The sequence below is a fragment of the Cinclus cinclus genome, chromosome 2, assembly GCF_963662255.1.
Source record: "Cinclus cinclus chromosome 2, bCinCin1.1, whole genome shotgun sequence".
Classification (NCBI taxonomy): domain Eukaryota; kingdom Metazoa; phylum Chordata; class Aves; order Passeriformes; family Cinclidae; genus Cinclus; species Cinclus cinclus.
Window position 1 is genome coordinate 38,077,837 of NC_085047.1, and position 21,309 is coordinate 38,099,145.

General features: G+C 37.6%; 1 protein-coding gene across 3 annotated transcripts in view; it reads left to right on the forward strand.

The window, feature by feature from the left end:
* The first annotated feature begins 5,322 nt into the window (after positions 1-5,322).
* LOC134057240 (N-acetylated-alpha-linked acidic dipeptidase 2-like) overlaps positions 5,323-21,309 on the forward strand; it is a 29,852-nt gene continuing 13,865 nt past the window's right edge. The window contains exons 1-11 of one of the 3 annotated variants that reach the window (XM_062514241.1): positions 5,323-5,410; positions 6,895-7,006; positions 10,417-10,603; positions 12,172-12,273; positions 13,077-13,202; positions 13,871-14,057; positions 15,149-15,242; positions 15,520-15,618; positions 17,303-17,388; positions 17,992-18,111; positions 18,551-18,633. In XM_062514241.1, the coding sequence (XP_062370225.1) occupies positions 5,323-5,410; positions 6,895-7,006; positions 10,417-10,603; positions 12,172-12,273; positions 13,077-13,202; positions 13,871-14,057; positions 15,149-15,242; positions 15,520-15,618; positions 17,303-17,388; positions 17,992-18,111; positions 18,551-18,633 (1,284 nt within the window). Of the gene's footprint in view, positions 5,411-6,894; positions 7,007-10,416; positions 10,604-12,171; positions 12,274-13,076; positions 13,203-13,870; positions 14,058-15,148; positions 15,243-15,519; positions 15,619-17,302; positions 17,389-17,991; positions 18,112-18,550; positions 18,634-21,309 lie in introns of those variants that run through there. The other 2 variants (XM_062514254.1, XM_062514248.1) reach the window with 2 other exon arrangements.

Below are 21,309 nucleotides of genomic sequence, written 5' to 3' on the forward strand. Positions count from 1 at the left end.
TTAATTTCATGTTTCTATCATGTTTCCATCTAATTTTGTTGTTGCCTTTTTGTTATTTACCCTGGGTTAGCATAATTATAACTCAAGACAGACCTCTCAACCCTCCTTTTCCACAAAGACTGAGATGGATATGGGGATTGGAAAACTGTCACATACTGTGCGCAGGATGTATAATAATGGTAACAAGTTTTGGGCAGCCAGCCCAGAATACTCATCCGTGACATTCTTTTCTTCACACACTGAACCTTGCAGCTGTTTGAAAATAAATTTAAGCAAGAAGCTTTAAGTCACTGGAATAAAAACAAGGCATTACATCTTGTTAGACATGTGGTCATCTCACAAAATGTCTTTCAAGATGAAGACCCTACTGTTATCCATGTAACCAAATTCTACCCTTGCTATGCCTTGTCCCTATAGAGGTATTTTTAATATGGAGCCAGAAGCAAAGAAAGTTCATCATGTACTTAGTTTGAAAGGATACCAAATTGTTACCATTTTTGAAGAGTCTGTATATCTGAGCATCATATGCTGCTTACTCTTATGACAGATCATGGAACAACCAAGATCAGACAGAGAATACTCAGAAAATCAGATCTGTTCATCTGAAATTTTGCCACTGGACTATTACTAGCTTCTTGTAAAACCAGTACTTTGTGTGTTTCAATGTGCCATGTTAGCTGAGGCCTCTACTGTGTCTTAAACTACTGTCCTGTGTTCTGATGATTTTCAGTACCATGACATATTTTTTTCTTTTCAATGAGGCTTCATTTAATCATAAATATTTCTGCATTTCTCATTAAAACCTTTTAGACAAGCTACTATAATTAAGTTATTATTTTGCTTAACTTTTGGTCTTTCAGATAATCTGGGTTGCCAGATAGTGGGAAATACTCTTACACCCATAGTTATTGCCCAGTTATTTTCACATTTTTTATGAAACTGATTGGGATAAAATGATGGAGATGTCTTTCCAAGTGCTGATGGGAGACATTGCTGACTCTGTTTGTCACTGCTGGCTACTCCACTGTCCCACTTTTACCAGGGGAGAATTTATTATGACTGTCTATAATCCACCTCTGAAAAAAATTAGCCAGGTTAGTTTAGTTATTGTGTCCTAGACAATTTTGTCTGCAGCAATCAGGACAATGATAAGCCAAATCCACCATGCAGAGAGGGGCAGCAATAAACAGCTCCTGTTGACCAGGTGAATTCAAAGCCAGTATTTTTCTATTGCTGAGGAAGATGAACTGAAGTGCTAAACTCCAAAGTTGTGGAGATCCTTCCCTATGTGACATGCATGCTGCTTCAGCAAATTTTTCTTTCAGTCCAAAAGACATAATTTTTAAACTCTGGCCTAAACATAGTATTGCTTAATTTATGTTTAATTAGGGCCCTTTTCAGCAATAGTTAGCAGATAATATATAATGTCCTGGCCCAGGACCATACAAAACACAGAAGTAGTTACACTGTTAAGCTACAGGAACATCCGTTTAAAAACATCTGTTGCCTGTTCCATACTCCCTGCAGGGAACAGGATACAGGAACAGAAATTTTCTGTCTCTTATTGCCTACAAGCTGGAGACATAGGCTTGGGTGAAGTTCATGAAGTGCAATGGTGTCAAGTGCCAGGTGCTGCAAATGGGTCAGGGAAAGTCTAAGCACAAATCCAGGCTGGGCAGAGAATGGATCAAGTCTAGCCCTAAGGAGAAAGACTTGGAGGTGTTTGCAGATGAGGTGCTCATTGTGACCTGGCAAAGTGCACTTGTGGTCCTGAAAGCCAGATGCATCCTGGGTTTCACCAAGAGCAGTGTGGCCATCAGGTTGAGAGAATGGGATTCTATCCCTCTGGTCTGCTCTGGTGAGACTCCACCTGCAGTGCTGTGTCCAGCTCTGGTGCCCCAGTGTAAGAAAGGCCTGTTGTAAAGAATCTGGAGAAAAAACATTAATCACAGGCCTGGAGCATCTCTGCTACAGGCTGAGAGAGCTGGGGCTGTTCAGCCTGGAGAAAAGAAGGCTCCATGGAGACCACAGAGTACCTTTCCGTACCTAAGGGGCCTAAAGAAGGCTGCTGGGGGACTTCTTATAAGGACATGTATGATAGGACCAGGAGGAATGGCCTTAAGGTGAAGTGCACAGTCCCTGTGTTCAGTGCATGCTCTCTCAGCCTCACTTCATACATTCCTCTTGTGGAAGAAAGGGTCAAAGTTTGCAAGCTGGACTTGTCAGCTGCCAGCAATGAAAACTTTTAGTTGGAATCTGATAATCGTCTCCTGAAGCTCAAGATAAGAAAGACTCTGACTCAAAGAATCAACATCTACTACCATTTTAATCTGATAGAAGATTGCGGAGGCCGTGAGAGAGTTCAGGGGACTGTGCAACTGGCAGAGTCAGAAGGAAACTACTAATTTGAAATTGTGGTTGAGCATTCCCCTGTTTCAATTTTTTCCTGACAGAGCTGTCTTTCCCACAGATCAGGTTCCCTCGGACTCAAGCCACAAGTTCAGCCTTTAGTCAAACAGTAGGTCAAGAAGCACAACAGTAGTGTATCCTTATTGCTGCAGATATTAATCTTTAGGGCCCAGTTACTGGGCAGCTACAACCTACAGTTTACAAGCCCTAGCATTCATTCTGTGTTTTATGTACCAATACTGGCTTTACTAATTGGCTGAATAGCAGAATTATGCATTCAACACAAAAATGCATGCTAGTTTTGCATTTGGCATGTGTATCCTTGCCGTTTTTTGAGCTTTTTTAGTTTACCAGGGATTTATGTGTTTTAAGTGAGTAGAGTATATGTAGCTACCTGCAAGTGCTCCTAGCTTCACCTGAACCTCACTCTTGTTTTCACTGTCAGAATGAGCAATTCTCACTATTCCTGAACTCAGCATGAGGCATATGCAGTAATTAATAATTTTCATGATAATTCTAAAAGTGATACTAATTTAAAGAAGTACTGTGTGTTCAGTTGTTTATGGTTTGAACCCTTTTTCTCACCTGCACTAAGAAAAGGAGTCCTTTTACCCTGTAATCTTTTCATAGTTTGTTTTGCATAATTCTCTGACTCTTTGGGTTGGTCTTATCTCCTTTAGCCTTAAACCTTTGATTAAACTTAGACTGAAGTGAATATTTTCAAAATTGAGCAAAACACTCAGCTATTATCAGCAATGCACTTGTAGAGGTATCTAACACTGGTAAGATCTTAATTCTAGCTGGAAAAGCTCCATGTAAAATAACAGGGTGGCTGATGGATGTGGCCTTGATATCACCAAGAAAGGACTCAAAGGAAGATGAGTGTTTTGGGTTACTGATCATCTCAAGAGCTCTGAGGTCTCTCCTTGTGTATGAAATGAGATAATCAGTAACAGGTAAGAGTGAGATGACGTTTGGTTTGGAGCAGCTACTTCTACCTTCTCACATATGCGACTTTGCATTCCTGACGTGCTTTATTTTGGATCTTACATGTCAGGATCATTATTCTCTGACTCCAGTTGTCCTGAGGAACAGCTCTAAGACTTCATACTACACCTTTGGCTCTGTGATTGATAACATGTGTGTGTGCGTGTGTATGTATGCATGCAACCAGACCTCATCTCGCTTCTGTTTTACCTGGGTGAATGGTAGCTACTCAGCATGTGATTGAAGACAGATTTACACTGTACATTATCCTTGCATTTAATTGTAACATAATATACGCCACCTGTGGCTAATCCATGGCATGTAAGAACATGTCACAACTAGTAAGTAATAGTAATAAGACTATTTTAAGTGGTAGAAGCCATTTGGCTGCTGTTTGTTGTTCAACCTCAACATTGCTAATGCTCTTGTCACTTTAAAAAGATGTTCAGGTAGAAATAAATGCATTTTGTACATTCTCACTGTTACTATTCTTACCTTCTTCCTCCACTGATGTTATTATCATGTGAGGTCTATTTTTGATAGTAATCTCCAAAAGCCCTTGTCACTCTACTGTCTATTATGTGCCAGTCCTACCCCTGTGGTGCTATATAAATGCTAATAATGCATCAATATGCTCATCCTTTATGAGCTCTGTAGGTGGAATTCCATCTGGTTTGTGTATGCCAATTCAGATGCTGGTGTGAAATGTCATTGCTGTTCAGAATTTGTGACAGTTTATGAGCAGTTGGGAAATGACAGGAAAAAAATCACAAGACTGGACCTGCTTATCATTTGAACAAAGACATCCAGCCCTGTGCTTAAAACAGTGTCTGTGACTGGTGTGGAATACCCAAGTGGTATAACTTTTCTCTGAAAAGCCTTAGTTTAAGTAATTAGGACATTAACCAGTCTTTTCTGCTTTTTCTGAATATTTTTAACTCATCATAATGTATTTAAGAAAGTTTGATACTTGGAGTACTAACATTTCTTTCACAAACTGTATCTACTTTGGACTTTGGAAGTGAGTGGTGGGAATTTGTAGCATGCCCAGGCTCCCAAAACAGCTTCCCTGCCTTGAGCCATATAACTGGTCTCAAATGGGCTGGTCCTCATTTTCAGAAAGGTCAGTCTTGGCTTCCACATAGCCATGACAGAACTCGGCAGCAGGGAGTGATGTGCAAGGTCAGAGTAAGTTTATGTAAAATATAATGATTCTGTGAACATATTTTTTTACTGTTCCCTGGGCTGCAGTTGTTTCCTTGCCCATTAGATACTGGATTTGACTAAATTAGACTAGGAAAACTTCATTTTAAGAACCTTGTAATCTTAAATGCAAATAGAGAGTATAAATGTTCAACTTTTCCTAGCTGCAAATTGGATGATGTTTGGAAATGTTCTTACTGGCCAATCTAAATTATGTTCTCAGCTTCTCTAAGTATACATTCCTTGCTAAGGATTAACAATGCCATGGATTAAAAACAGTGTTTTGTTGGTAAAGTGGAAACAAGTTTTCCCTTAATTTCGTCTCTTGGCCCCTTCCACTGGAAGAGGTTGTGAACAAACCTGAAGCAGGAACTTTCAAAAACAGAAAGTCCTAATAATTAGTAGAAATTAGCATCTTAAATAGTACACCTACAATGCTTGGTGCACAGCCTGAATACATATTTGCTACAGAGATACACGCCCGGGTACACAGGAGCTGTCTGATGGGGCGAGACTAAGACACGGAGGAGTTTTACTGCACTTGGAAAATGGCATCATCGCCATCACCCAGGGATTAAGGCTGGTTAGGCAGCATGAGAACTGAGAAACAAAGAAGGGAGGGACAGCCCTGGGGCTGCGGGTGGGAGGAGGAGGAGGAGGAGGAGGAAGGCAGCTGCTTGCCAGCCCTCAGAGCCTGCCCAGCTGCCGGCCAGTCCTGACCGCATGGCTGGGAGCAGGAGCAATGCCACCCTCCGTGTGTGGCTCGTGTGCCCTGGGCTGCTCAGCTGCTTCTTGCTGGGCTTCCTTACAGGTGAGTACAGAGACCCAGGGGCTCAGCCTCAGCTTCTTTTCCCCTGCACACACTTGTGTGCAACCCCTGATGTGATTAACTCCCCAGCAGGGAGATTATACTACTTTTAGGGGCATGGTAAAGTACTGGCCCCAGTGCTTTTCTAAGCTTTTCTGTCTAGCAATTTCAGTCTTCAGGGAGCGAAGAACAGAACGTCTCTGTGCTCCAACTCAGGACAAGCCCTGGTGAACTGACAGCTTCACAAAACAGGCAGCCAGGCATTCAAAGAGAAAGGATTAGTACAAGAGTTTGAGATTTTGGTGATTGCAAGATCTCACCGATTTTTTTAAATTTTTTTTTAAGTTCCTGTTTGTTACTGAAGATATTTTTAAATAGTCCTATTCAGTTGCTATTTTAGAAATCAAGGGTAGAATGTAGAGGAGGAGTTTGACTGACAGCCAAGTTACTGAAGTTTTCATTATGCACATTGGACTTTACTAGGGATTTTTTTTCTGAAGTCACTTGCAGCATTCGATTTTAAATTAAAATTGCAGGTCCTTTTTAAACTTGTGTTCCAGTGCAAACCTAAGACTAAAGTATGAACAAGAAATCCATGTGTGCTATTAAATATATAAAATATCAGCTTAATTTAGGAAGTTGTGAGCTGCTAATTTCTAGTGCTTTTGCTAGGCTTGTACATTTCCCTGAACATCATCCTTTGGCACTGTTCCAAAACAGGATACTGGGCAAGACAGGACTTTTGGTCTGATCAAGCATCACTGTTCAGAGTGTTACTACAATTGTATTTAAGTGTAGCAGGTCCTATATGTGCATGTGACAGCACACATATTTGTCTTTCTTCTGAAAACTTTCCCAGTTTGGGATTGTCTAGCTATATATAACAAAAGGATGTTTTTGTTGTTGTTTTTCTTAAGACAAACTCATACAGTTGATATACCCTCTCCTACTACTATTTGTGGCTACTGAATAAACATTTTAAAACTGGCTTGGGTGACAGTTAACTTTATTCTTTTAATTATTAAATAGACTAACACCTCCCTTCCCCAAGTCTGTAACTATTACAATGCTTGCAGGGTGGCTGTTGAGTCCTAGACCTTCACTTTAAATATGCTTACACATCTATTTTAAAATATATGCATAAACTAAATAAATTTCATCATGAGTATCAGGAGTTCGAACCTCATAATACAAAGAGTTAATTGAGAATTTAAGCTATAGTTTAAAATTAATGAGAGATGAGTCTGCCTTAAAAAGGGGATTTAGGGTTTACTCTTTTCATTATGTCACTTTTAGGCATTTCAGTCAATGAAATATATTTTACTTTTCTGCTTGAGCACTGCTTGAGCCCTCAGACACTGACAGAGGGTGCTCTAAGCCCTGTTCATCCTTGTGGTTTTAACTGTTTAGTACCACAGATTGCACCTGTGCTCAAACATGTGAGGGCATTCTTGCTAAGTAGGAAACTTTTCAAATGTGTTTTTCAGGATGGTTTACAAAACTGACGGAGAAAAACCCCAACTCTTCAGATGTCCATCAGAATGTGAGACAGAAACTTGTGGCTGAAATGAAAGCAGAGAATATCAGGAAATTTCTTCGGTAAGCCTTGTGCTTGTTTTTTGAACAATTTTATCAGTCAAAAAAGACAAAGTGATTACATCAGCTCCAAGGACAGGCCTCTGAAAGCAGAGCTTTTCAAATGCTTTGGAAGTATTTTGTATGTACGGAATGTCTGAGGGAAGAATGGAGAGGCTTACAACTCTTCTGTTCCCCCCCTCCCCATTTTTTAAGTTGCCTGTTTGAAGTGGTTGTACTGTCAAGTGTACTTCCCTCAGCTGCATATCTGCCAGCGCTTACCAGTCTTTATGATTTCCCATCTTCATGATTTAATGAATTGTGGTGCCTTTTTTTTTCTTCACATGTACCTGAAGCTCTAACCTCAGATAACTTTGTTTTCTTTCAGACTGAGATGATTTTACTGTGTTTGGGATGTGATGATTTTAATGAATTCCATCTGACTGATCATCTCTTCAGTGTCTCTTTAAACTTGTAGTTTGAGCAGCTAGTCTAAGTAGAAAATTAATCTATTAAAAATTAATGCTACAAATTTGCATAGCACTGAGTTGCATATACACTTACAACTTATAATTCCTTGAGTGTGGCCATAGTGGATAATGTGCTGTTAATTGGGAGCTCTGACATCCCATTATACCCTGTCTTCTGTTTCAGAGATAAAGGGCTCTGTCCATGTATGGTTGGTTGTGGTTGCATGATGTAACTGTTAGTAAATGTACTTTTTTGCATTCTAATGCATCCATGCAGTTCTTTCAAAACATCTAAAGTGCTATGGATATAAAAATCCCTTTTTTTTTTTTACTGTTCCACTGAAAATGAAAAAAATGCACATTATCATGTATATTTTCTACAGAGGAACAAATATATTCACATGAAAAGTAAATAAATACTAATTCTGGTAAGTAAATTGTTTGTATTCAGCATGTAAGTCAGCAGCTGCATCAGAACATCAAAGGATTACTGACAAATTTGATTTCTATACATTTATTCTAAACCCAGAAGGTTTCATATGTAACATCAATTAGCTTTTTAAGTCTACAGCCCTAATCTTAATTTGCATTTGTTGCTTCCAGTAGATTGGAGTGTTCCTGAAAATTATGTTTGAATGAGAATCTAGGCAACATAGCATGAAAGAGCTCTGTAATTATGCCAAAGTCTCTTGGCCGTGGGATATTAATGGTTTCTTGTTTGTCTGCTTGCTTTGGTGATGGGCCAAATGCTTCATGCTGGTTGGGTTGTTTTTCACTTTTGGCTAAATTCAAATAAAAATCAGGAAATGCAGAGAAAGTATATTAACACTCTATCAAAAAAAGTTTGTCAAAAGCATAAAAAAATGTGAACTTGAGAATTTTTCTCCATATTCTTCCTTTTTCAGACTACTACATCTACTTTTATCACGAGAAAAAAAACTATGAGTCTCAGAAAATGCAGATGCTTTGGTCTCAGCATTGTATCATAGCTCTGGAAAGGATTCAACTGTTTGGAAGGGAAAACTTGAAAAAAACTCATGTGTGCTTTTCCTGGTGGCACATGTGGTATTTAGCATACTTAAAGAATTAAAAGATACTTAAAATACTAGTGAGAATTAAAGTGAAAGAAGGAAACAAGCAACAAGATTTGGCAAAGGTTGCTTCCAGACTTTGGTGCATACCTTCACAGTTTAAAGAGACGGAACGATACCAGCGGAGACCAAAAGGTTGTGGTATACTTAGAGCATCTGGATGCATTCAGATCCTGGGGCCGGGTGGGAGTCATGTGAAAGAGCTTTGTGTTAAGATTGCAGTGTTGCTGTAGATGAGAAGTTCTGGTGATTGAAAGTGGCCCCAGGTGGCTGAAAAAGGCTGATATTGTGCCCCTCTTTTAGTAAGGACGATCTGGAGGGACTCTGAGCTGGTCAGCCTCTGGTCAGGTCTGGAAGGGTGACAGAACATCCTTCTGGAATCTGTTTTCAAACACACGAAGGACAGAAGTATAGTTTGGAAGAGTCAGCATTTATTTACTGTTTGTTTGTACGGTCGGCATATTGCCTCCTGTAAGGAAATGACTGGCTACGTGCAGGAGGGGAGACATTATAGTGACTGTGATAGCACAGGGTTAAAATGTTTCCAAAATCATGGGAATTGTATAGATTCAGGGGATGGTAAGAAAGGTTGGGTCTGGAGGGCCCGGGAATGGGAACTAGGCCCTGGGAAAAAATTAGATCAGGTGAAACTGCACCTGTGTAATCATCATATGATAAATGATACAATTGTTTGGTAGTTGACTATAGTTACTGTTTAATTGTAATAAGAATCATGAGAAAATGTGTCTGGGGGACCTGATGAAAATTAAAGGAATTCATGATTGGATAATATCAATGTATACAATAGGACAATATGGATTTAATAATTAATATATAGTTATTTAACAAAAAGGGTATAAAAACATGTTCATCTCAAATCCATGCCGGAGTGAGATTTGGGTTTGTACCCCGACTCCCAGAGCTCTTCAATAAAATCACCTGCATACAATCATCCTGTGATTATGTGTGTCCACGCTAACAGCTGTAACCACCTTGACTGTAACAAGGCTTTCAGTATCGTTCTCCGTTGGAAGCTGAGGACATACACACTGCAGAACAGGGGTTGAAAACAGTCTGAAATGACAGGCTGAAGTGGTATTTATCATGGTATTTGCTACCACTAATTAATGGTAATTGCGGTATCTGACATCTGTGGGGCAGCCATTGACAAGTAGCCTGCTGGGAATTGGAAGCTGATGCAGAGTACCTGGTTGACTGATGAGCTTTCACCATGCCTTACTTGTTCAGTGGACAAACAAGTTGTACACAGATTTCTGTAGGGTAGCCTGGAGGGACTGGATTCTATTTGAGACAATTTATCACCATTATGTGCTATATATGATTTGGAAGTAAGTGTTGTTAAGAAGGTTTTGTTATTCAGGCTTTCGATTAAGAAAAAAAGAGAAATTCTGTGCAGATAATTTAATGTAATGATTTTCAAGTTAAACTTATTAGGACAGAGTATGATAACTGCACAAATCCATGACCTGATACCAGAATTATCTGGAAGGCTCCTTTCTGAATGCATAGCTCACCTGTATTTATTTCTACTTCTTGCATACTAATAATATTCTTTTGCTGAATCTTTGACATTGATTTTCATTGCTTGTATGTAGGTGTGGCTATTCCTGTTGTGCAAAGAAAAAAGTTCAGTTGACTTATCTTAAGGACTCAGGAAAGATTCTCTGCTCTGAATATATTTTGTGCATGTCCTGATGCAGACTCTGATAAACAATCATGTTTTACAGCTCAAACTTTAAGACCTTACTGTCCATGCAATGTGTCTTGAAGATAAGCTTTATACACACTGATCCTATTTCATTATTGTATGTCCGCATTTGCTGCTTACCAGTGGTTTTCTGTTTTATTCTAGTTCATTTACCAAGTTGCCTCACCTCGCAGGAACTGAAGAGAATCTTCTTCTTGCCAAAAAAATTCAAGGCCAGTGGAAGGAATTTGGATTGGATTCAGCAGAACTTGTTAATTATGATGTGCTTCTTTCATACCCAAATGAAAAGCAGCCGAACTACATTTCAGTAATTGATGATCAAGGGAAAGAGGTGATCTTTACAATGACAAAACTATGTTTATGTAAAACCAAAAAAAAACCCCTCAGTGACTTCATGTTTAAAAAAGTGTCCTCCTCTGTATTCTCACCTACTCAGCTCAGCATGTGTTTTCTATTATTAAAAAAAAAAAATCCAGTGCAAAAGGAATTTATTTAGAAATCGTTTTCCAGGCTATGCAGAAAGCACAGGAAAGTGGCTGAGATCTTAGTGCCTCATACAGAAGAATGAGGATGTGTGGAGAGGCTGCAGTTAACACCAGTAGACCACAAGGTGTTAGAAAGATTCAGCTTAAGGATACATCTAGGATAAAATCCTATTTCCATAAACAGCCTTAAGTGGATGCACAGGGACATTTAAAAACAGAAATATACTTCAGGCATGCAGTTTTTCCAGGGTCTAGCTGTTTGAAACTCAGGGCTTTTCTGAATGTGATGCAGTTAGTCTCCTGAAAAATCCTCAATAGACCTTTTCCAAATAGTGGTCAGTGACCCTCATTACATCTCTCTTTGAAGTACCTGTCCAAACTCTGCCTGAATATCTGTACAGTATTTGCTTCCACAACAAGCTGAGGTAACGAATTGCAGAGATCCTATCAATTTTATATAGTATTGCCTTGTTTCTCTTGCTCTGAACCTGATCCTACTGGCTTCCTATGGTGTCTCCTAAGTTAGTGCTGGAAGTACAAATGGACTTTTCAGTCTAGAGACATCTTCTCCCTTTTGAATACCTGGGGAAATAAAGAAGTAGATGTAAACTCTGACAAGGAACCTGAGCAAGGAGAAGAGGTGGGTCTGCTAGAGAAGTATCGTGGCATATAGGTAAGGATGAAGAGTCAGGGTAGAAAGTAAGGAATATGTGCTCAGGGATGACATGATCTTAGAGGTGGAAGAATGAAGAAGTTCTTCCAGAAACCCTTTAACAGTGTCTCAGCTACAATCTCACAAGGTGACAAAGCATGCCCACCTTAAAGCAGCATGACTGTTACAATACATAGTGATAAAAGGCAGCACATTTAACTGGAGTATTATTAGATAAGAGATAAAGAGAATAATGATGCAGGTGCGAGAAACCACAAAAGACACAAGGCATGTCATGGATGAACCAGATGTCTTTAACTGTCAGCACCTTTTGGCAATTTTCAGCTATTTCTTTCCTTAGCTTCAGGCAGTGACTGATGAACATCTTCTGACATGGAAGATCTGTGTCTTTATATTCATACCTGCATTCTATTACAAAATTTCAGCTCTGGATATGTATTTGTATTTTTTGTTTGAACTTGTGTACTAGTTAGAATTGTATTTTTTGCTAACAATTTATGGAAACCATAGTTTAAACTGCTGACAAAGCTAACTAACTTGGCAAAAGCCATGACTTTTGATACTTTTCATCCATAGGACTGCAGTATTTTGAAATAGTAATTATTTGACAAGGAGTCTTATGCACAGAAACTGAATAACTGTCTCTTTTGACTTTAGTTTAAGCTATAATTAGCATTTGCTTAGTGTGTGAATTTGTGCCTAGAATGTTTGACCAAAAACTACTGTTATTTTTTTTAATAGGTTTTCAATACATCATTGTTTGAACCACCTCCTCAGGGGTATGAAAATGCTACTGATATACTACCACCATATAATGCTTTTTCAGCAGAAGGAGTGCCGGAGGTAAAAAAAAGAAATTATGTAATGGTACTATTACCTAGTTTTTTCAAACACTTTCTGGGACAGATTGCTCCAACTTCTCAAAATATTTGTTGCAGTAGTTTTAATTACCATTTGTCCTAATTAAAGAACACTTAGGTACAGATAGGACACATATTATGCAAAGATTAGAAGTTTTTTATGACCAAAAAAAGAGCTCTCTCAAATTGCTACAACTCCAAATCTCATAATAAGGGAAAAGTTTTTATCTTGATGGAAAATTTTGGATACATCTCAGATTTCTCCATATTATTCAGTTATATGTAGAGGACATGCTCAGGTAGAAGTAGCAATATTTATATCAAATTGGAAGACATTTTAGATTTAATAATGCCTTCAAAGGCTGCAAACGTTCCTCACTTAATCTGCTAATTCATTATGGAATGGGTCAGGGACAACATTGCATTGCAGAAATAAGTGAAATAATATAGTGGTGAGCATTTGTGTATGCAAGGCATACCACTGCTTTGTCACAGCCAGAGAAATTTGTCAGTTTACCAAAGTACTCTGGCTGATTTTCCAGCCTGTTGTTAGGACTGTTGTCAAGTGCAGGATAATATCCAAACATCAGAAATTTGAACCAAAGCTTCCTATGGGATATTGTGGATATCTTTGGTTATTGTTTCCATGGTCACTGGATCTCATTTGTAGGAAGAAAAAAAAAAAGTCTTCTATCATACATAGTGAATGAAACTGTATTTCTGATAATGGGTATTTTGTTTGTTGACTGACTAGTTGCCACAACACTGCTTTTCTTTTCTGCCCAGGCAGATCTGGTGTACGTGAATTATGGCCGTACGGAAGATTTTTTTAAGCTGGAGCGTGAAATGGGAATTAATTGTACAGGAAAGATTGTCATTGCCAGATATGGGAAGATCTTCAGAGGAAACAAAGTAAGGGCTGTGTTTTAATTTTTCCTCTGTGGGTCATTCACTGTTCATGGTAGAACTTGAGGGAATTATTAAGGGCTGTTCATTGAGCAGAAGGAAGTCTGCAATGTATCCATTGTGACTGCAGTCTAAATAGCTCCCAAAACAATAAAACCAGATGAATGTATTAAATTCCTGTGACAGAGATGACTGCAAGCTCCCTAGGCAGTTCTTGCAAGAGAATAGTTCAGGGAACTGAATAGTTTGTAGAGCCAAGTCTTTTGATATTTGCCATCCATAGAACTGCAGTACTTTGAAATAGTAGTGTTTTGACAAGGAGTCTGATGCACAGAAACTGAGTAACTATCTCTTCTGACTTTAGACAACAAATCTGGCAAAACTGGTGATAGTGGAGCAGTGGGGACTGTGGTCAGGTTTTGTGCCTCTATTTTATGTTCTGTGCTTTATTTCATAGCCTTGAGCTATGACTAAAGATTTGACACAAATAATGGACATATTGCATTTCACTATGCTTTCTTCTGCTGAATCTGGGGTAATTTTCACTCTTTCACTTACTTATCTTCTAAAACTACGTCCGCATGGAAGCAAAATTCCACATTCAGATTTTTTTCTGCATTAAAAAGAAAAAAGAAAAGAAAAAAGCCCCATCTTAAAAGCAAATAATTTCACAGGTTAAAAATGCCATATTAGCAGGAGCCCAGGGGATCATACTTTACTCAGACCCTGCTGACTACTGTGCCTCAGGAGTAGATGTTTATCCAGGTGGCTGGAACCTTCCAGGTGGAGGAGTCCAGCGTGGGAATGTTTTAAATCTGAATGGAGCTGGGGATCCCCTAACACCAGGTTATCCTGCAAAAGGTGAGTACAAGTTCTGTAGCCTGGGCCATCAATACTTTATAAACTGCTGCTGAAAGTGTGGCACTAGAAATTCATTTATTTTCAGTACAGATGCACAGAAAAAAAGGAGCTTGAAATTCTTTTTGATAGTAGTTAATTTTCTATATCAGACTACGTTCTATCTGTGTCATTCTAACTGGTTTTATTCAGGTGGGGAATAGAGTTTCTAGGAAACTCTTTGTATGGTCCCACCCTTGTGACACTTAGAAAAGAAGGATGTGTAGGTTTACAGACTGTGAAGCAGCAGAAAATGGCTGAGGACTTATAGTAATTTTAAAATATGTGTGTTTCTCAAGAGGACCAGTTTAAACTAGGTTAGACTTTGCCATCAAAGAGGACTAATGGCTTTACTTGGAGCTATGTTTCCTTGCTGATGATAAGTTCCAGGAAGAAAAAACAGTTTTAAATCCCTTTCAAGGGGATTAAAAATCCTGTAGCAAAAATAAGAGCAGCCTGGAGTCTTTCAAAAGTTGGCACCATGTGCTTCCTTGTCCTTGCTGGCATCCTAAACTCAGTGTGAACTCAGATGCCTGCCAGTGCTTGGTGCTGATGGGATGGCTATACAGGGATGCTTCTGGAAAGCTCATGGGCTTGTGTGGCCACTGCCGGGGGTATAAGACAACCTAAAACCATGAGAGATTTTGTGTGCCAGGCCCAGCAGACTCAGAGAGACGCTGGCTGTCTTCAACCTAGGTAAATGCATCTGTGGATGCCCTCTGCAGCTTGTACAACCAGCTGCACAGGTGCCATCTTTACCTCACACACCAGCTTGGGTTCCCCAGAGCCACCCTGGAGGAGATGTTGTAATATGATTGGGCAGCAAATCTAATCTTGTATCAAGTTTGGGGACCTCTTTTGCACTGCTGTGCAGATGCATTACTGGGTTTGTGCTTCTGTCATTACAGTTTGGTTTTCTAGAAGCAGTGTGTGAGAAATGATATAAGAATTAAAAAGTATCATGCGTGCTGGTGACTGATTTGCTCAGAAGTGTTTCCAGTTGATAAAAGTTGCTAAGAACATTATAAACTTGACATTTTGTTCTGGTTTCTCAGAGTACACTTTCAGGTATAAAGTTAATGAAGGTGTAGGGATTCCCAAAATCCCGGTCCATCCCATTGGATATCATGATGCAGAAGTATTACTGTGGTGAGTATACGTCAGTCCTCCTCTCCAGGAGTCAACAAATGTGAAGACAATTTTTTCATATTAAGATGGCAAAATCTGTGATGTTACTTGCACTTGCTACTCTTTTGTAGTCTAATGTGTGCTTCAGAAAATGTGGAAAATTCAAAGCAATCTGTTTTTGCAATAATGTTTTTAAGAATTTTGTAAAACCACCTAGGTTTTGCTGCAATAATTATTAAGAGAATTTAAGGTTTCAGCCTAATGGTCAACTGCATTTGTCTTGGTTTTCACTTCACAGTGCACTGGGAGGACCTGCAGCTCCAGACAGCAGCTGGAAGGGAAGTCTCAATGTGCCTTATAACATAGGTCCAGGATTCACAGGCAACTCTTCTACAAGGTCTGTTTTAATTCTTGCCTGTTTATACAATATTGGGAAAAAACAATCCCTCTGAGGTAAAAACTGAAACAATACATCTAGAGATACTCTGGAGATATTTACTTCCTTCTGCTAGAGTCACATTTGGAGATAATTATTAGAATTCAAAAATAAATTGCATTTTAAGAAGATCATAAATTGGCAGATTGGGCCACATGGCAACAACATTTGGCAATAAATTGCAAAAAAGCTAAAGATCACTTTTTTGTCACTTTTCCATGTAAAAATAGTTTAATAGTTTAATAGTTTACATGAGGTATTGTTCAATGAGGACTGTCAGTAGAGCCCAATGAACAGTGTGTAAAAGTGGTGCATCATTATCACTATGCCATCTCCTGATAACAAGAGCATGTCTGAATATATATATTTTATAAAGACTTCATTTATCATTATTCTCTTCTGCTCTGCTTTAACACTAGCTTAAAATTAATAAAGTAGGAATAACTAAACAAGAAAGTGTATTTCAAATAATTTCAATGCTGTTGCAGTATGTTGAAGAACAACTGAGAAAACAGGATTATTCATCCACAAAACTTTTATTTTTGAGTGGACTTTTTAATATCTTCCTACTTGGTAGAACAACATTTTTTTGGTAAATATTAATGTATTGTATATTCTATATTTCTTTCTCAGAGCACTTCCATATCAAAATGAACCTTTTGATTCTAGGTAGAAAGTCACTTGAACATGGAAAGTGTGCACGTATATGCACATTCAAAGCACTGGTGTCAGTTATTTTCTGGGCAAAGCTCCAGTGGCTGTCCTGAAATAGGTTTTGATTTTGACAGCTATGCAGATTTGCTGCTGAAAAGATAACTTCAAATGTGGAACTCTGAGGTTCTGCCATACACACAGCCCCTACATTTTTTTGGTGCTTTGTTTCTTCCACAGGTTAAGGGGTCTGAATACTGTGTTAATTTTATGTCTCAGAATACCTGGATTCCCTTCAGTTTTATAAAATTTCACAAGCGGAAATAGGTGGGGGACAGGGAAGAAAAAACTGTGCTTCCAGTAGAAGGTTTTCTGCCTCTAAGGGACGGTTCCCTGCCCATGACAGGAGGTTGGAACTAGACAGCCTTTAAGGTCCCTTCCAATCCAAACCATTCTGTGATTCTGTGACTGACAAATCTTAATCACTTAGATCTGCTGTCCTAAACAGAGATTTCAGTTTATTCCTGAATGAATATTCCTAAAGACCTTTCCTTCAAGTTCTTAATTATTACATGGACTTGTGCTGGAAAACCAAAGTGTATTCTTTATAAACATCTGCATATCCACAATTATAATTTTGGTCAAAATGTAGATGTATTTTTAATTACTGTGCATATTTTTCAGTTTATTCATCTAGTAAATAATTATCTGATTGATTCCCTTAAATAAAAATTCAATAAATTCTGTGAGTCTTTGCAAATTTATAGACTGGCCCAGCTCATAGGCTATTTTTCCTAAGGCATCAGCAGCAGGCTAAACTGAAATAAAAAATGGGACTCCGAGACAGCGTGACAATGTTGAACACACATTGGATCAATGCTGAACACACAAAGCAGAATAGAAGCACAAATTCTCTGGTTTCTGCATTATTAGCATTGGCTTTTTATTGGCTTATTACTCAGAAATGGTTACTCCACACCCCCTTTCATTTCAGAAAAGTCAGAATGCACGTTCATACAAGCAATAAAATAACACGAATTTACAATGTCATTGGCATCCTCAGAGGAGCTCTGGAACCAGGTGAGCATCAGGTGCTTGATGAATTTAATTTTTTCTTTATTTTGTATTTGTTGAAATTGCACTTGTGTTGTAAGAAACTCTTAAATTTTTTAGATAACTGTATAATATAGAGTCTTGATAAATTCTTAACAGCTTTTCTGTCTTTCCCATCATACTATTTGTCATTGGCATTCCCAAGAATAGCATTCCCATTAAAATATAATCATAAAATCAGAAAATGTTTTTTTAAAAATACCTGTTATTTTACAGTAGGCTTCCCCTTACATCAGTCATGCATTTTGCCTTTGCAAAAATTAACATCACTGAAATTACAGAAAGCTGGTGATGATTTGGGACCTTAACATTATACTACTGATACATAGTAGCAGGTCATATACGTGAAAGACTTTTAGATGGAAAAATGTTTATTAAATATTTTTTGTCTTTAGTTGCACACCTTAGTAGAGTAAGTGAATTGATTGCAGATTCCCTTAAAAATAAACTTGCAGCCCTGGAATTGAACTTCATATTTGATTTGATACAAGTAAAGATGCAGTCAAAGGAAATCACAGGTAATCCAAGTGCATTTTCAATTATGAATTGATGCTGTATGTTTGTTTCCAGACAGATACATTATTTTGGGTGGTCATAGAGACTCTTGGGTGTTTGGTGGTATTGATCCAACAACCGGTGCCGCTGTTCTGCAAGAAATTGTGCGGAGTTTTGGTAAAATGAAGATGGAAGGTAACTTACTACAGATATAAAATGATGGATATGGAAAACAGCAACTTTGAGGATCAGTGCTTCTAGGAGCTGTTGTATTGATTTAACTTTTCACCTCTACAGAAAATTCTATTTCTCATTATGAAAGAAGAAAATTCATTGAAGAGATGAATATGCAGCATTGTATGGTAGTTGGCTGAATATATTCCCTCATGAGTGTAATGGTACCCTCTTAGTTGTGCAGAAGGAAAATATTGCATTAAGAAGAAATGCCTCTGCAATAATATGTTCCTGTAAGGATTTTAGAGAGGATTTTTTTTTACTTTATCAGTTAAGTCCTGTTTTAAAAACGATTTCAATTAACTGTGGTCAGTAGACTTTAAAGTATAACTATGTATAACTAAATTATAACTATTATAACTAAGTATAATTATTTTCAAGTTTAACTATGTGATTGCAGGTTGGAGACCTAGGCGAACTATTATTTTTGCTAGCTGGGATGCAGAAGAATTTGGATTATTGGGTTCCACAGAGTGGGCTGAGGTAAATAACAAAAACTGTGTAAAGCAAAGCAAAACTTGAAAGTGTATTTCAGGTGACTGCAGTACTCAGGATCTATTCCTAGACTGCAACCAAAAAATTTATGGTAAAATAGGACTACAATAGACTCCTTCTGGAGTTGTGAGGCACTCGCGTATTTATATAAATTACCTACCTACCTACCTACTTTCTTACAAATGTAAGTGCACTAACTTCTCCAGTATTTAAAAATCTACTTTGATTCAAAACCAATATGCCACAGTGGTCTCCATGTGGAAATCTATCCCATCATTTAATAGAATGATAGCATTTTATTTAACCCAGATTGGTCAAACGTTCTATTTCAGAAATTCCTTAGTTTCTATAAATTTAAGTCCAGATCCTGAACCTCTGATCCATAAGCATGCCAAGCCTTTGCATGAAAATCAATCCTACTGGGCAAATGGAAGAATAGGTAATCTATGAGTGAATGGATTAAAATTCTTGTGAATTCCAGCATTGTAGAGTCTCAGGGGCAGGACAATCAATTCTGTTGGAGGATCCCCGACTATATGAAAGAAGAATGTTGGGAAATTCAAAAGTGAGGTTCTGGTTATTTCTGTCTTCATTTTCCTATTGGGCATGTTATTTTTACCTTCTTTTTCCTGCCTGAGAGAAGAATGTTGGGAAATTCAGAAGCGAGGTTATGAATACTTTTATCTTGTTTTTTCTGTTGGGTGTGTTCTGTTCTAAGTGGATCTGTTCAACCCCAATAAGAAATACAGATCTTATGGTAGTTTTCATTGCTTTGTCTGTAAAATCCAAATTTGAAATAGAGCAGAAAGAAAATTGCCTGATGAAACTAATTTCTGCCAAACTGTGTCAATTTATTAGTATGGAATGGTTTAACAGAAACTTGTTGTCTTGCTCTTCTATTAGAATTTTATTTGCAAGTTAATATTTAGCTGTGTGGATAGAGCTTTCACAATCTATAAAATAAATAAAAAATAATCTTTTTAGTTTAGTTTATTGGCATGGATTTCAGCAAATCACAAAATTGCATAGCTAAATGGCACATGTCAGAGGAAGTAAAAAACCCAGAAAAATGCTTGGAAACACCAAAGGGATTCTATCATTCTTCTGTTAACAAAGCTGAGATTTCTATTCCTTTAGATTTGCACTATTTTTTTTCACCCATAACCTGTTTGGCTTCCAGCTATAACTGAATGTCTTCATCTTACTGCTAGTTTATGAAACATTAGATGAATAAAAAATAATTTAAATTATTTTAAATAATTTACTGAGAAATTTTAAATAGCTGGCATTTAAGTTTCATCCCACCTCAACTCCACTGGTAGGAGAAGTATACTGTATGTAAAACTTTATTTGTGATTTCTTTGTCTATGTAGCTCTGCATACATATAAGTGCTGTCAAGAAAAAAACCCACATAATTGTTTTAATTATGAGGAATATGAAATAATGATACTTAAAAGATCAACTTGAGCAAGTCATTAATAAATTAGGGAGTTTTCCTATGTTCTATTTGTTAAATAGTTTTACTGCTTTTCTGTAATGGGTTTTGTTTAATAATTTGGTATCTAGTAATCTAGCATTCATTATTTCGTGAAATGGCAGCTAATAATATTTTATAATAAGGTTAGAAAACCTTAAGCACAGTTCATATTTGAACATGTGTTTTAATATTTTTTCCTTGCTTCATCTTGGTGGTGTGCATTAGTATTCTTTTAGACTTAAATTACATTCAGTTTCTCCAGAGACATTCCTCACAGCTTACATTCCTGTTCTCTGCATCTGCCAGATCTGTCATGTATTAAATCTTGAGGAAAATTAACCCATGATATTCACCATCTTTCTGTGTAACAGAATTCAACTGCGGCAGCATCTTTTTGCTACACATACAAATTCCATTGCTCATAAACAAAGGAATTTTTTATGTTGCAAATATGATTTTGCATATATTCAAGGCCCCATATAGGCAAGTACAGTCTTGCTCACTCCCATCATATTCATTTACAGGATCTCCTCTTCTGTATTTATTTGTAAACTATATTAATTTCATAATGTAGTTATGAAATACCAATGAAATTTTTAGTTCACATGACTTAAAATTATTAGTTGTGTTATACATTGAATGAATCAAGTAACAATTGCTAGCCTAATTAAAATACTTGTTGTAAAGCCAAAATCTCATAAAATACCACTTACTGATTAGAATATCAATTTCACACATAATTGCCAGTTTGCAAAAAAATAAACAGGATGTCTGTATATATTTAGCATGAAAGCAATGCTTGGTGGACTCAAAATAGTCAGTCAACTGCATTTTAGTAGAGAATTTCAGTGCTTTGACTTATCCCTTTTTGAAATGGAAGATTGTAGATATGATGGGAATGCTTGGTTTATCAGTGTTAAAATTGAGTTCAGTGCTGGGAGCACATATGAAAAACTAGCGGTTAAAAGCATGGAGGAATTCTGTCTGACCTCACAGCCACATGTTGCATGTTCAGAAAGTTCTGAAGTGTGGAGTTAAAATGCATGTAATAACCTTATTTTACTAAGTTGCAATTCTCTTCAATAATTTTCCTGCTCCATCTTGCTCCTGTGTGACACAGCAGGCAGCACCTAAATTTTGTGGATATTTCCCACAACAAATTAAGTCCCAGAAAGGAGTGATGAAT